This window comes from Colias croceus, chromosome 19 (assembly GCF_905220415.1).
Source record: "Colias croceus chromosome 19, ilColCroc2.1".
In the NCBI taxonomy this organism is placed as follows: domain Eukaryota; kingdom Metazoa; phylum Arthropoda; class Insecta; order Lepidoptera; family Pieridae; genus Colias; species Colias croceus.
In genome coordinates this window covers 1,458,812-1,475,593 of record NC_059555.1, presented here as the reverse complement: position 1 = coordinate 1,475,593, position 16,782 = coordinate 1,458,812, and the positions used below count along the sequence as shown (strand labels likewise).

Below are 16,782 nucleotides of genomic sequence, written 5' to 3'. Positions count from 1 at the left end.
TGTAAATCGAAAAATTAATTAATTAATTAGCTAAATAGTTTAACTATAGGTATGTTGAATAAATATATAAAAGTGATATTTTATTACAAACATTCACTATAACCTTGAAAGTTGAAACTGTTAATTCAATTAGATGTTTGCTAATTGCTGTTTTTTGTTAACTATTTTTGAAACCTACGTATTCCTAATAAATATAATATTATATTCATTGTTCGATACTTTTCATTCTTTTAGGGAAAAACAAAGTTGGGGCTTTAACTTTTTTAACAATATTTGTTTTTCCGCTTCGCATTTATATTTATCATACAACCATGGTAACTAGTTAAATAAATTTATGTTTTCAAGTTAGTATATTCTCAAATTTAAATTACAAAGTATTAAGGAAAATCTTATTTAGTTAATTTTTTAAAAGGCTAATCTATACATATAATAAATCTGTAGAAGGGTCAATTCTGTACATTGAAAATATTGAAAAAATAAATACCAGGGGGTGTTACTGGATCGATACCAATCCCAAATATGTGATTAAATAAATTTTTGTCTGTCTGTCTGTCTTTCTGTCTGTCTGTCTGTATGTGAAGGCATCACGTAAAAACTAACCGTTCGATTTCGATGAAACTTGGTATAATTATACCTTATTATCCTGGGCATAAAATAGGATACTTTTTATCCCGGAAAAAAACGTAGAAAAAAATAAATCTTAATTTTTCTTAATTTCTCCGCGCGGACGGAGTCGCGGGCTAGTTCAATATATAATTGAATCAGTAGCGTACAAAGAATAAAAAGTTCCTTGATTTTACTATAATCGTTTATTCTAGAAATCGAATACATAAAATTACTCTTAATAATAATTATACTATTGCCGTATACAATGTTTCATACATTAAAGGCATCTCTCTTAGAATAGCTTCTCTTCATTAGCCTTTCAACTGTTTGGCAGTTTACATACGAGTTAATCCGCTGAAAAGATTGTATTTTAGCTCTAAAAAAACTTTCCGATTTAGGTCAGAGGATTTTTTACTTCAACTTAACTACCTACAAAATCCATTCCATTCACGTAAAATTAATAAAATGAATTTAAGTGTCGCACTACAAATTGTTTAACCCGAAAACAAAGGTCACTCACCTCCATGTAATAATTTTTGACTTTCATAATTGTTTCAGAACTGTCACTTCAGTCATTACACTGTCATTTTCGAGAGGCCGAAACCACAGTCCGGTTAAAAAAAATAAAAAATAAAACAAGAACGCGCGCACCAATTCCAAAATCAAACTGATTTGAGTGAACGCGCGAACTATAAGTTCAAAATTCGAACGCCCCGCGCGTCATCACCAAAAGCGCGCGAGCAACTGGCGCACAGATAAAGCGTATCTCCTTATCTCGACAATTAACATACTCACAGATTCCCATACACTTCTTCCGCGCCGCATTAGCATACATCATATGCAAATCGATGCACGGCCGACCCCATTGACGATCAACATCGACCTATCAATCGGTTTTAAACAGGTTTAAATGTACGACGCACTATTGTGTTGCTGAGAAAAATGAGATAAGATTAGGGTTAATACGACCCTCAACCTTTTGCCAGATGTCAATGTCTTGTATTGATCTTAAATCCATTGTACAGGAGGCATCGGAAATAGTTTTTTTAATGCTAATCTTCGCATGTATGGACCTTTACTTGTTATTATGAAAAATGGTAAGAAAGCTAAATGGTTTTAATAATACTTTGGCTATATTCATGTGGATCATTTTTTGTGATATTTGCTCGATGTACACGTGGAGTTATTACATTTGTCTCATTGTCTTTGTAAATTTATGAGCGAAAACATCAAACATGCCTTTATTCTATTTTTGTCTTGACTTGTTTAAGAAAATATTTTGTACGATTGGCACAAGCATGATCGATAGATAGTGCATTATTAAAAAAAAATTATAACTATCAATTTTTTGTTAATTTTAATATTAACCATTCAATTTAGCTAGTAAAAGAGTTATCGAGCAATGTATATTTTATTATAATAAGAATATTAATTAAAGTGTACATATCATAGAGTCCCGTGAGAACTGTCCCAAATCCGAAACATGCATATTTACCAAACCGGTCTCCCGAAATAATATCGAATAATTATTTATCGAATAATTATCGGGAATCCACGATTAGCATAAGTTTAAGAAAAAGAAAACATGATTTATTCCCATTTCAATACTTGAACTGGTTTTAATACCCTTGTATTTTATATTTTTAATTTATTGACCTATATGCAAGGGTGATATCAATTATTTGCATATTAAGTACTATTTGATGCTCGGTGTGTGAGAATTTCTTTCGATTTTTGGTTCATACGCTACATTGATTTTAGCATTTAGGTTCACCCTTTGATTTATTATCTCTGTTAAAGGATTACTAATAATAATACAGACGGCTGAATGCAGATTTTAAATAAAAATAATTGCTGCCTTTAAATATTTCTCGAAAGATCACAAATAATGATTGTGAAATTCAAATTTAAATTAGCCAGAAAATATTAAGCTATACCACATTATTGAAGATAATAATAGCTTAATTAAAATTATAATGAGCGATAAAATTTCAAAAAGCCCAATCATACAGCAATTCGTTGATTACAAAGTTTGGAAACGCAATGCTTTGCTGGGTACACACTTTTAATTAATTATTATTTATCTGTTTTACGATCGCGACTGATATGCGGGCGCATCGAATTTTAAACTTTAACACTATAAAATAAAGCATCATTTGATTGAGCATACTCGAGTTTTTTTTTATGAGAAAAATGTTTCAGCCATTGAATACGCTCAACGCGCGACGGTTATTGTTCGAATTATAAATTTTTGAATTTAGAATTACGGTAATTTAAATTAACGCGTTCGAATTATAATCGGAGTTTCGTATGTAGAGTGAGCGATCCATCTTGATTATTACCTGCTTTCTAATATTTTTGTTATAATTTGAAAGTTTAGTGACACGAGTAGGTAGTTTTTCTATCATAAACGTGGAAAGATTTGTATATATTTTTAAAATTTAACATATGACAACCTAATAATCTTACTGCTTACAAGGTGTATAATTTTGTTGAACGCATAATTCGTGAAATTACAAATACGTTCTTACAATACTAGTGACACAAGTAACAGTGATAGGCAAATAAGATCCAGATTAACACACTCAACAAATCCTATTAATAATTATTAACTAAAAGTTCGAATAATCAATCAATAATTTACCAATTTCAATATCTACTAGATATTAACAACAGAAATAATATTCATAACAGTTCGAATATACGGAACACTCGATAGCCGAAATTCAAAAGCTCAAAACACAACCGTTACTGCTTCACGGTACACTTGGCAGAATTTAATTGTTAAATATAAATATCGCATAGCGTTATCGCCGCCATCTTATCGCCACGTCAAAACGCCGCATCCATTTCTTTATTGCTTCATGTTAATTAGATGTTTGTTGGTGCTTGATCACGTGGGAACGACTAAAATCTTAATATATATAAATCTCGTGTCACAATGTTTGTCCTCAATGGACTCCTAAACCACTTAACCGATTAAAATAAAATTCGCACACTACGTGCAGTTCGATCTAACTTGAGAGATAGGATAGTTTAAACATGTAGGTACCACGGGCGAAGCCGGGGCGGACCACTAGTAACATTATAAGATTGACTCGACTATGTACCTGCCTATACTATTGGTCTTAGCCTCTTAGTCTATAGCTTTCCTCGATAAATGTTCTATCTAACACTGAAATAATGTTTCTGATCTAACCCATAGTTCCTGATATTAACGCGTTCAAACAAACAAATCCTACCGCTTTATTATAATTTGTACCTAGAAAAAAGTATAGATTGATATTTGATACTTCCATCAGCCTTTTTCTATAAAAACCGTTTTAAAAAATTCATAAAAATTCCTTCAATACACGATCAAAAGAGCGTTTTCAATTGAACGAACATTTAGCGGATCCGATACGAAGCTAACGACTCAATCTACGAACATTTAAATTGCCCTTTCCTTAGAAACCTCATTACTTCCCGAAATATAACCTCTATGGAGGCAATAAATAACCAAACGGCGGGCATATTTCAAAACAAGAAAAATATAACACATAAAATTTTCTTTGCCCCGCGCGTCTAATGCCGGCTCGGTTCCATTGTGGGTGGCGACACGATAAAAGCAATTCACAATAAGGTAGAGTGTAGGGCAGATAATCGACAAAACGATTTTTTTTACAATATTTTAGTGAAAAAAGAAACGAATTATGCAGGGCAACATACCACATAATGGAACAAAATAATAACTGAACTTAATAGAAATATAATAATTATAAAGTACCTACATACACACAATTCACAAACAATAGGAAGCTAAGTCATAATTTTCTAAATATTTCGAAAATCTGTAGTCAGTGATCTGAATAGTTAGTCTCGATCCCTTTGAAAATCGAAATCAAAAATCATTACACTAACGATTTGAACACAACAAAACAAAAAACGCAACAAAAACCAAAATCAATGGGAACGCACACCCCTGCGTTCCGCGCATAGATTTTTGCATTATTTTAGTATGCAAATGCTCGAAGCGATAGCGTCACTGTAAGAGCAATTTAAATTATTTTTTATGGCGCTCTCGTGTATTGAGAGTTCGCCAAGTTACGGATTATACCCGCGGAATTATCTCTCTGATATTGTCTTCGTGAATTTTGAATGAAGCAGTTGACAGTTACGGCGTTCGATCCACATTTAAATTTGAATTTGCGAACGTTGCATTCCACTTTCAAATACTCGGAGAATGTATTAGGCGGTATTGGCGTTCCATTTTCAAAATTGTCATTCGAATTCCCTCTTAATTTCGTACAAGAATTTTATTGCGTATTGTCGTGTGAATTACGGGGAGGAATAAAACGGAATTCGATGCGTAACTACTAAATTATCCCGATACCTTCCCAGTACCCTATTTAATCTCCAAAACATTTACGAAATGTACGGCACAAGGAAAAATCTGATTAGCTTCGATGATATATCGTCGAGAATTCCTCGCCTTAGTTGCTTCTAATTTGAATATTAGACGCGTTATTGAAAAGAAAACTTTTTGAACGGCCCTCCGCAAGCTTTTAATGGTTATTGCTTCTTCCCTTGCTATCTTGTTTCCTATAAAAAATAATAACTATGGTTCAGGTGTTCGGAAACGATATTTAAAAATTTAACTAGAATTTAAAACGTAAGGATTTAAAATGCCAATGTTAATATTATTGCTTATCAGTTTGGAACGTTCTTAATTCGAACGCGCTGTTTAAATATCGAACGGAAGCGGATGCGGTACTGATTCTAATTTCAAACTAAATATCGCAATGTTGCTATTGATAAAAATTTGTGAGCTGTCACAATAGTGGCATTATATTGAACGGAAATTTACGATAATTAATTATAGGTCAGCGAGTGCAATTGGCTAGATAAAACATTATATGCCGATATAATAATACAATATGTCGAAACAATAATAGAAACCTTTTGTTTCTGTTTCATCGTCTAGGACTTGCGCCCATTACCGAAGATTAAATGCAAACTATTCCTGTAATAGTTTCACATAAATTTAGAAAATCATAAAAATTATTTTTAACGGAATCTCTTTACATCTTATCCGACTTGGAAATAGAAGCGACGATAAAAAATTAATGTACGCGCGAATGCCAATAACAAGCGAATTTAACTTTTCACAAGGATACGTGTCAACCGCCGCCATATTGTGTCTATTTTGGCGGGAAACTCATAAAACATGATTACCGGTAACGCGGTGCGGATTCGTTCATTTTTGACTTTATTTTTCATCATATTTGGGGTTCGGCGCGTCGTGCGTAAAAAGTTAATGCAATTTGTTATTTTGAATGATATTACCTCCGGGATTTCGTGTAATGGTATGCCATTTCGCCCAAACCACCCAAACTATGATTAGTTTAGATAAAAATTACCTATTTCCTTTGCTCAATTCATTCAACCCTAACAATAACAACCTCCTTGAATCGCTCACTACAATCAATTGAATAGAGAATATTCAAAATTCAAATTTCGAATTAAAATCTAGCCGTTGAAAGTGATTCGAATTTCAAATCCGGCTTCCGTATTACGTTATCTTCGAAGGTGTTTGAACAATGCGTCGCCCACGTGGCCATACAACCACAAATTACGTATGCTAATGTCTGATCCTTCCGGAGACCTCCCGTCATCGATTGATTATAATCGCCTTTGATTTCAATGCAGTCTATCGGTTGTCAACAATTATGTTTTGAATAAATATGAGATATGTCATGGACCGTTCAATATTTTAACCTTTCAAGTATCTATTTGTGGCTCTTGTTTTAATACAAGATCAAAGCAATATTATTTTAATAATCTATGAGTTTTATTTGTATAGATAATGATGCGAAACGCAACTTTTCGCGTTGACTGACCGAATGACCTCTGATAAACATTTTGGGCTCGCTTGGCGCGCGGCCAAATAAATACATCATGCGTTCATTCGTTGAGTTTTCAATTGAATCCAAATTCAAAAAATATGACACACCGCGTTTGAAATTCGAATCGATGGCGATTAATTCTAAATTCAAAAATTAAAACCGAAGCGTCGCGTAATGAGCCAATAAGTCGCGAGACAATGGCGGTGTGGGCGTTCGAAGTTTGAAATTATCACAAAAGAATATTAATGTAATACTTATTCAAATAAACTGCGATACATATTCAAATTATCGGTTGAACATGTATCGGTAATCGTTGGTTCCGTAGGGTATTGAGAAATGGTTTAAATATTAAGTATTTGTTTTGTAACTAACTTGAGGAGGATTTGAAAAGAATATCCACGCATCCTTCACCGAATAACAATAATTAGGTAGATATAGGAACTGAGTCGCCGCAAAAAGTAAATGAAAAGAACGTATGAATGAAATTTCAAATTATGATTAAAACCCTAAACTTTTCGTAGCAAAATAATTAAATATCTAAATATAACTAGGTACGTAAGGAACAATAACAATACTTTTGATTTGAAACAGCGAAATTTATTCCACATTAAATTATTAACCAAAGAACCCTAATTATCTCCATCCAATTTGAATAGAGACGGTGACAAACTTTTTATCCCAATTCGAATCATTGAGGCATTGTGATGGAATCGATTCTTTTTTTAAAGTTTCCCCTACAGAACACACCTTGACGCGTATTCAAATTTCGAATGCGTTTTTTTTTAATTATTATTTTTAATATTGTTTATGGTTGTGTGCCAGGTCTATGGCTTCCTGCTGTCAACCATAGAGAATGTAGCGCCGATGACGCGGGACAAATGCGCGCGAGAGCGTTTTGTTCTTTTTATTACAACATGGCGTGAGCTGTCAAAGTGCAATGAATAATCTGACAGTTGTAACTGATAGAACAGATAGAATGTATGAATTATTAATTACGTATGCGATTTGTATTGAAGATGTATTGTCGTTTGTTCTTGGTTATTACTTATTAGCGTTAAATGGTACCTAATACGTTTTTTCAATGTTGTTAAATGAAGTGTAATATGTAAAGTGAATACGCTTTTTCATACTTGAGTGTTAATTATAATTGCTATTTGAAAGCGTTACGTTTGATTGCATTTGAGGTTGCCTAAGTTGCTGTTACAATTAGCTGAGCAAAACTGCAATATTAGTTTTTATTACTATTTTTCCATATACTTAAACATGAACAGAATTAAACATAATACTTACGGTCTAAATATTTGGTTAATAGGTATGTATGTGCATAACCTACAACATATATCCTTTAGATACCAAGTTTTAGTACAAACGCAAAAAAAAATTTCGAAAATAAAAACAAAGACCGAAAAACATTCATTCATTCAAGAAGGACAAAAATCCATAAAAAAGGCAATCACAGTTCGATCGTGAACAAGGCGGTGCCTTTGTCTTGCCCTTAATGAGTTTTTAAGTCGATTATAGCAATTTTTCATAGAAAAGTGATGTATCGTTGGAATCAATCACGCTCGGCTATATCGAATCGACTCTGGAATAGATTTTTTATTTCACCTACTTTTTGTGGTCATTTAATTGCGTAGGTTTTTGTAGAATATTTCTTTCTTATTAATGTAAAGATTAACGTACTTAAGCGTGTAAATAATTTTGTGAAAAAATTTAAAATACCTACAGCGTGCTGAAACTAGTTAATCTAGTTATAAATGCCTTGAATTTATTTTTAGTTCAAAAAACAACAGACAACTAAAATAGATAAGTATTAATAGAACGAAAAATTCAAAATTAGAACAAGGAACTAGATTCCATTCAGCGAATATTATTCAAAATGCCATTCCAATTTCAATTCCAACTAGAACGATTCGATTAAAACGTTTTGTTTTGAAATTCGATTGTTTTAGTGAGCGCTGTAATTCAATACGAATTAACGGCGGCGAGTTTGATTTGAATAAATGTCAAATAGTTTTCTTTTATTTTGAAATTCGAACTGCGCGGTCTTTGATAGTATTTATTTTGTATATCGGTGTAATGCTTTTATGACGTCAAACGAACCGTTGTACTGGCGTTATAATTTCCAACGACGCAACAATCGGAAATCGTTTATATATAAATAAATCTAGAAACTGTCGTTCCTCACTTAACTATCGACAGTCGACACGCAATAAAGATTCATATACCTACTATGACAATATTAAATTACGTCGCATTTATTAACTGTGAAGAATCACGCAAAAACCTCACTCTACTATAATTAAACTACAATAGGTACATACTTTTCATTTACTCGGACAAAACCTCGAACGTACCTGTAACATAAAAAACGTAAATACGTAAAAAATCAGCCAATACGGGTTATATGAAAAAAACCTAGCTGGGCGTGTTCTCGGCACGCCCAAAGGACCTTTAAATATATGTGATATAGGGATCAGTTTCCTAAAGTATCGGTATTCGATCGAACGCCCTGACTATCTTACAAGATATCGAGAACGCCTTCTTAAAAACTCACAAAATACAATTTTTGACTGTAACCAAGCTGTATAAAGTCGAGTTTCCCTCGCACGGTGACGCCGTTAAACATATTGATGTGGTATTGGTTTTCCATTAACGCTTTCACGCGAACGTGAGCTTTATGTCAATGGGCGACGTTCGATATTCGCGTGTGTTGTGTTGAAGGAATGTATTGACGCGTTATCGGTGGTTATGTCGTCCCTTTCCCGCATGTGTAGATCGGGTATGTGCGTCTCTATCGCCGCGGGATGAAGACAGCTTTCTTTGTAACTGCGCACTTTTCTTAATTTCTTGGAAACGGGAGAGGTCGGTGGAAACAAATTGTGGTTCGTCTTGTACTTATTTCTTTTACATAATAGTTTATGGAAATATTGAAATTATTATTGAATTTGTATGAGGATATATTATTTTAATTTTCTTGTAACAGGTAGGTACCTAAACTTATTTGTATGCGTATCAGGAGCAAAATCTGATTTTAATGGTAGACATTTCCTTTAAGAATGTCAAGATAGAATACAATTTTAAATTTTATCGGGAGGCATATAAAAGGGACTTTAACAAAGAATATTATGCTCAAATAGATTGAAGTATATTATGATTGAATATATCGATATTCGATACCTACTTTACACACAAAACTAATTTTAGGCATAAAAAATAGTGTTTCATTTAGTTATTTTTCCATGTTAATTAATATCTACCTACAAACGATAAATAATCACGTCGTAACTCAATTAATAAATAAACATAATCAATTAACGTCGGCCATTACATTTTATTATGTTATTTTACCGAATCTTTTTAGTCTGTGTTTCTATTTCCAAACGTATCTATGATGCATGTGTTGCCTGAATCGCTCTATTTAAATTTTTTCTCTCGATGTATATTTTTTATAATTTGGATTTATGGTTGTCAATATGGATAGTAGGGATATGTAGGCGTAAAAATAACCCTTGAAATAAAATAATTATTATAGAAATGAAATGATAAAATGAAACACTAGCTATAAGGTAGGTATTAGGTATTTATATTTTGGATATGCATGAAAAATACTTCTATAAACGTTTCGTAATCGTAAGTAGGTTCTTCATACTTTTTTTATTATTTATATTATATACGTTTACTTTTGTAATAAGCGTAGACGGTAGAAACACCTTAAATATATAACATTCTATGCAAAATGTCCAACGAAGTCACGTAAAAACCTACTACCTAGGTATACCTATTCATGAAAAATCACAGAAAAAACTCCATAGTTTAATCTCAGCAATGACAATACGCGAATCAAATAGTCATATCACCTTAATTACCCTATACATGACTGTATAGAAATTCATTCAAGCACCAACTTGATAAATTTGCATAAAAACACATTTTAAATTCTGTATGCAGTACGTCTAGCTTCAAGAGCAATCGAAACACACCCTTAACATCTTGAGAATAAAGTATAAAATCGCATATCAATGGAACATAGTATATGCAATAAAAAGATGAAACAGATGTATTAGTTTATAATAAATATCTATAATAGCTGTACCAGGAAAGATTGGAATTATAAATAAATAAATGTTATGTTATAATCAATGTGTGAACGAACTGTTTGTTGTTATCTTTCATTTTTTGTTTAGGTTTAATAATTACTGATTACCTTCTAACCTGATGGAGTTTGAGATCAAATTGTGTGTTTGTTTGTTAGGAAAAAAGTAAACATTATACAGTACATGTTAGAACTGCCATACATTTTTTTTTATATTTTCAGCTTTATTGTAGGATATAAACTATGTTACCTGTATTTAACTTCGTAATAGAATCGATTTGATTGAATGCAAGTTAAAAGTCACAATATAGGTAGGTACATACCTAATTATTTTTCAAACTCAATATCAAACAAACTCAAACATTTATTTATTCAATTAGACTTTTAGAAACACTTTTGAATTGTCATAGCACTTTTAACATTTACCACCGATTCGGAAAGCAACGTCCGGAATCCGAATAATATAATAATCGCACCGATTCGAAAATAATAGGTAATCAGTAATTATTAAACCTAAACAAAAAATGAAAGATAACAACAAACAGTTCGTTCACACATTGATTATAACATAACATTTTTTTATTAAAATTCCAATCTTTCCTGGAAGTTACAGCTATAATAGATATTTCACAAATAAAAACAGGCAATACTCAAAACGACCGAAACAATAACACACTATCTATCTCTTCTTTTCAACTTGTCATATTCCGGCAGTCAAAACTCAAAATGACCGTCAAAAGGAACTATTGACCCCAATTAACGCGTCCCGGGAACACGCGTAATCCGGGATTATTCCGATAAAACACCTCTTGACCCACGCATATTTATTGAGTCCGACTTGAGTACAGCTTAAGTTATAGTTGAGTAAGTTTCGTATACTTTGGTGTTTGTTATTGAATATTTTATCAAATCATCATGCCTACATAGTATAAAATAAAGTCGCTTTCACTATCCCTGTATCCCATTGCGAAGTTTTAATGCGGTTTTTTTAATAGATAGAGTACCTAATAGAAGAGATTGAAGAGGAAGGTGTTCATGAAATTTTGTGTGCAGAATCGGCCAACATCTATTTTTCATACCCCCAAGTGATAAGAGTAAGACAGAACAGAGTCTACCTACTGGGGCAGCTAATATTTGTGTAAAAACCTCAATACTAAGTGAAGTCCCATGTCCCCAAGTGGGGTAAGGGGCAGATGCATTATACATCTGTTTCACTGATCGATTTTCTTTAGGGACAAGTAAGGTGATCAACCTTCTGTGTCCTGCTAGACCGAGACATTTTTTTTTCTTCGTCTCCACCGGGAATCGAACCCATGGACCCCTCGGTGCTACGCTCACGAGTCAACCACTTTACCTGTTACCAAGGAGGCGGTCAATACTAGCATATAACTAAATGACGAGAGAAAATAAACTGAAAATAGATTCCCGATAGCTCAGCAGATGCAGCACGTAACTGTCAGTGGGTTTGATTCCCGTCACCTGTTGCCATTAGTGCGATATTTAATACTATTGAGATATTCGATGTTTGTACAGTTTGATTGTGTTGTGTAAAAACGGATTTGCGTTGTGATTTTTTTAGATTTGATATCAATGGAAAATTAGGTAAAGTGTATAATTTAATTAAAGTATGACGCATTTTTTATAGGTATAACTTCGACAGTAAATAAATATAAAAAAAAATATCACAAACCAAAATGTCTTAAAATTTCGCTCAAATGAAAATAATTTGCGGAAGCCACATATCTTTATAAATAAAAAAGATATACCCAATTCAAATGATCCCTAATTTCCCGAACATGGGGTCACCCTCAACAATAAAATACTCCGGTCAACCGCAGCTCAATAATTATACTTCAGTATCGACTTGACTTCCCTCTGACCTTAGGGGTTTGAATATTTTGATTCCGAATTATAACTATCGCCATTTTGATTTAACTTTTGTATGGTGCGAAAAGGTTATAGGGGTATTAAAACAGATCCCTAGTTCTTGTAGACACTATGAAGGTTTCCATTTATGCTAATATACACACAAAAGTGTATAGCTACTGTTACTCCTTATTTTTATACGGAATATTTGTCTATAAAAAACAAATTTTTTCATACAATTTTGAAGGTACTTCATAATCTTGGAAGCAAAGGCATGAAACGCAATGTCTCGTAAGAACATTCTAACCCCAATACTGACGTAAATATCTGATACAATGTCAGTTGAACAATAGCTCAATAAGAATATAAAACCGTTTCCGAACGTCCCCACCGGAAGTGCGTTGAGCGGGAAAATAGGCGGAAATATCCGGCGCGAAAAAATCCGAAGAAACCCCTCGATTTGCATGCGAAAGGGCCACTTGCGATCGGTTGTAAATTTGTCAGATTGTCAATTCACCGCAAACACTCCGATACGACACTTTGTTATGATAATGCCTTGCCATTATTCTATTTGGGTTTTATTCTGTTCTGTTCTGTCATCGGTGAATTCGGAATTCAAAACATCGACTGGATCAACTCCTGTTCAAACATTTGTAATTCGAACGTTGCAATTTTCAAATTTAGAATAATTAGTGATGGAACTCCAATCCAGGCATTTGTAATTCGATTCGAATTTTCAAATTTGGAATTAGAAAGGAGAATTAGACAGTTCGCGAATACAAAAAAGGAATGTCTTATTCCGTAGCGGACCTATTCTGACCCTCAGTGTGGGAACCTCACGTAGAATAATCGGCATTCGAATAAAAACTCCGCCGTGCGAGATCGGAGACGGCTCGGGAAAAATTCTACAATTTCTAATCCGACACGCGATTATGTACCATCTTATTAGTGTAACAAGTGTCATATTATTGTAACTGTTGGATGATGGAGCTAATTTTCGTCTGGATTGGTCTTGACATCAATTTCTTTGAAAAATACGCGGTTTTATTAAATTATATGTTTATAATTTTTTTCTCAATTATTAAAATAGTCTTTTATACACTTCACCTAATATTTTTTATGATTTTTTGTTATATTTGCTTAGCATACGAAGTTTTTAGCATTGTCAATTGTCATACATCGTAAATCGTAATAGATCGAAATGAACGCTAGGGCTTCCTTGAGCCCGAGGTCAGGGTCGAGATACACTTTGTATACTAATGTATAGCTTTCCTGAATACGTAATTAGTTCAGAGATCTGTGTGAAACTATTAGCGTTTGGTTATATAAAACTTAGTTTAGTAATACCTAATCGTTTGTTAAACTTTAGTTTAACTTCCTCACTTTTGCATTTAAAAACGAATTAAATATTCAACATCTAATAAGATTCTAGATTATCATTAAAATAATCTCATCGTATATGAAATATAATCGATAATTTATAGTATAAAATTTTATGTTTTCATTTCGAAAGCCTTACTAATGACTAGCTTTTTTTGTGTCGTAAACCCACATCAATCCGATCTATGTGTTTCGTGACGTCACAGATAGGTCCTAAAATTTTATAGACCATAAAACAGTGACTTACGGTCACCGCTGCCACTTGCCACCTTGGCTGGTGAAATCAGGGTTGTCACACGGGAGATAACCAATATGAGAACACTTAGGATTCATTGGGAACCTTTGTTATGCATTAATATGGTTAATATTAAGGATTTGTAGTTTAGTTGCAAGTATAAAACGAACAATAGCAATATATCTATCTATTCTTGGATAACTAAATGGAATTTGTAAATGTCGAATGACGGAGGAATTCCCCTTTAACTTAATAAAATCGATCTTAAAACAATTGTGTACAACAATTGTCCATAAATTTACACCACCTGAAACCTGTTACACCTTATTGAATTTGTACTCTGTTATCAATGCTATTTATAAAATACTTTAACACGTGTGTAATTGCCATGTGGTAGCCCTATTTTAACATTAAAATACAATATTACGGCCGATAGTTCTAATTTTACGATCTCTTAAAACTGAACTATGGACAAGACATTTTTAAACGATTGACGAAAACAACCATTAAATGAAATGGCTTTTATGGAATCGATTTTATTATAAATATAATATTTATTGGTAATCCCGTTCCATTTAATCTCCATTCCGATCGTCTGTTGATGGGTTTTAACTGCTTTATCGTTGAGAAAAGAAACGACAATACTGAACAGAAGTCACTCATCACAAAATTATGAGGAATTAGTGATTTAAATTTCGAATTCCAGCAGATTCCATTTTCAAAACGCGCGCAGTCCGATTCCATTTTCCGAAATTATTTTTTAAATTATTTTTAAATGCCATTTCTGAGTGGCCAGTCCGCGTGTAAATGTTATTAAACTTTTCAACATTCGCAAATCAAACCGGTTACGTCAAATTCCTGCCAAGGACACGCCCTGAGAGGACAATGCTATGCGCAGCGTTTTAATTGTCAAAATTGTCGCTTTCAACTCGCCGCCGAATGCCGACGCGCAAATTCGATCCTTTATCGAAGTTTTTTAACGGAATAACTTTTAATGGCCACTCAATGCCACCGTTGATTGATTTACTACTGATCGGTTATTGTTTGATACACTTAATTTTTTAATGAAAATTACCGTGTATGTTGGTGTTTATTTAACGAAGTTTCCATCATTAAAAGTATTAATAGAATTATTTTTAAAGTAATTGTTTTAAAGGTCGCTTAACGTGGCAATGCAAGTATTTGTTCGGTATTTATATTGAATGACGCATTGTAATGCATAATCAATCAGAAAACGTTTATGAGATTACAATTAAATTGTCTTTCATTATTCCATTGTTGGAAGTTTAACTTCAATATAATAAAGTAGGTAGCCTCAGGAACCCTTTAACCATGAATAAATAATTAAAAAAATACGCTTTATTAACTCATAAAATTATTTCATTGTCGACCATTGATAAGTGCACGAAGATTGATTTAAACGTGGCTAAGGAGTACGTAACATAAACAGGTGTAGGTAGTTAGTATCTACATATAACTGACTGTAAATATCGTTTTTTTTTTCTAAATTTTCGATCTCAAAATATTTCAATAACAACAACAAAAGTGGAACACAGTTAAATCGATTTCAATTGGCTAACGATCGTGCAATCACAATGGATTGATCAGCATTATCTGATAATGGCCAATTGACCGCACGGGATAGATGCGTGATTGCTTTCAGATAAAAATGATAACATGTTTGTGTTGTGGTAGGTCGGAATTGATATTTTTGTGTAAGCTTTTGAGGTAAGGAATGACTTATCGGAGGAAATAGGTAGTACAAAAGGGAAAGTATTTGACAAATTTTGCAAGCTATCAATTAAACAAGGAACTCAGCATGTTAATAATATGGTACATCTATAAACCAAGCATTACCAGTAAACTACACGAAATTATTTATAATCTCAAATTTGACATTCCAAATTCGAACAAATTAACACACGAAAATTCAAAACAATCGGAAAGCATTCAAAATTCGAAACAACGCATAGACAAGAATCAATGAAGCGCGGCAAAAATTGCGCCAAATCGCGGGGGAAACAAGATGGCTCACTTAAGATCGAACGTGATCCGTTTGCGAAAAAAATATATTAAGCACTTCACCTTTGTCAGGGGGAGTTACCGGCTTGTAAACAAGCAAAGAATTGCGGTGAACTTTCATTTTGTACAACTTTTTACTTCCGATTTTCTCTATCGTTTTTGGGATTTGCGAAGTTCTGTGATTTTTGTTGTGAACAATAGTGGAAGGTGTAGTGTTTATATGAAATGTAGGTATGGAAGAGCTATACTAGGTAGGTACGATGCGTATCAACTAAAAAGTATTAAATCAGTGTATAATATCTATAGCTTACTTAATAAATTATTTACCAATGACTGACTGATACTGATAATTGATAAATGTATAGAGTATAGACCTTATTAGAAACCTATCAATAAACATGGAGATGGGAATATTTTTATTCGTAGTTAGAAACATAGTCTTATTTTTTTTTTCATAATAATATTACAAATTGGAATCATTATTTTTTTCCTTGAGCTAGATGTCATAAAATTTACAAACGTCAAGAAGGGTTCAAAAAGCGCAACTTCATAAATAACTCTATATTTTTTACATGTAGGTATCTATGACACTCGTGAAGAGGGCGAGACAAAAATCGGTTTCCCTCCGCCACTAGTATTATCTCGTTCCTTTGATCTTTGTAAAACCCCGACGGAGTTAAATTGACAGAATA

General features: G+C 33.0%; 1 protein-coding gene across 6 annotated transcripts in view; it reads right to left on the bottom strand.

Moving 5' to 3' along the window:
• The window catches only part of LOC123700563 (homeobox protein cut), a 122,644-nt gene that overhangs the window by 79,139 nt on the left and 26,723 nt on the right, over positions 1-16,782 (bottom strand). The window contains exon 1 of one of the 6 annotated variants that reach the window (XM_045647817.1): positions 1,127-1,231. The exons of the other annotated variants lie outside the window; for them this stretch is intronic. Within the exon in view, the coding sequence (XP_045503773.1) occupies positions 1,127-1,153 (27 nt within the window). The 5' untranslated portion in view covers positions 1,154-1,231. Of the gene's footprint in view, positions 1-1,126; positions 1,232-16,782 lie in introns of those variants that run through there. 6 annotated transcript variants of the gene reach the window in all.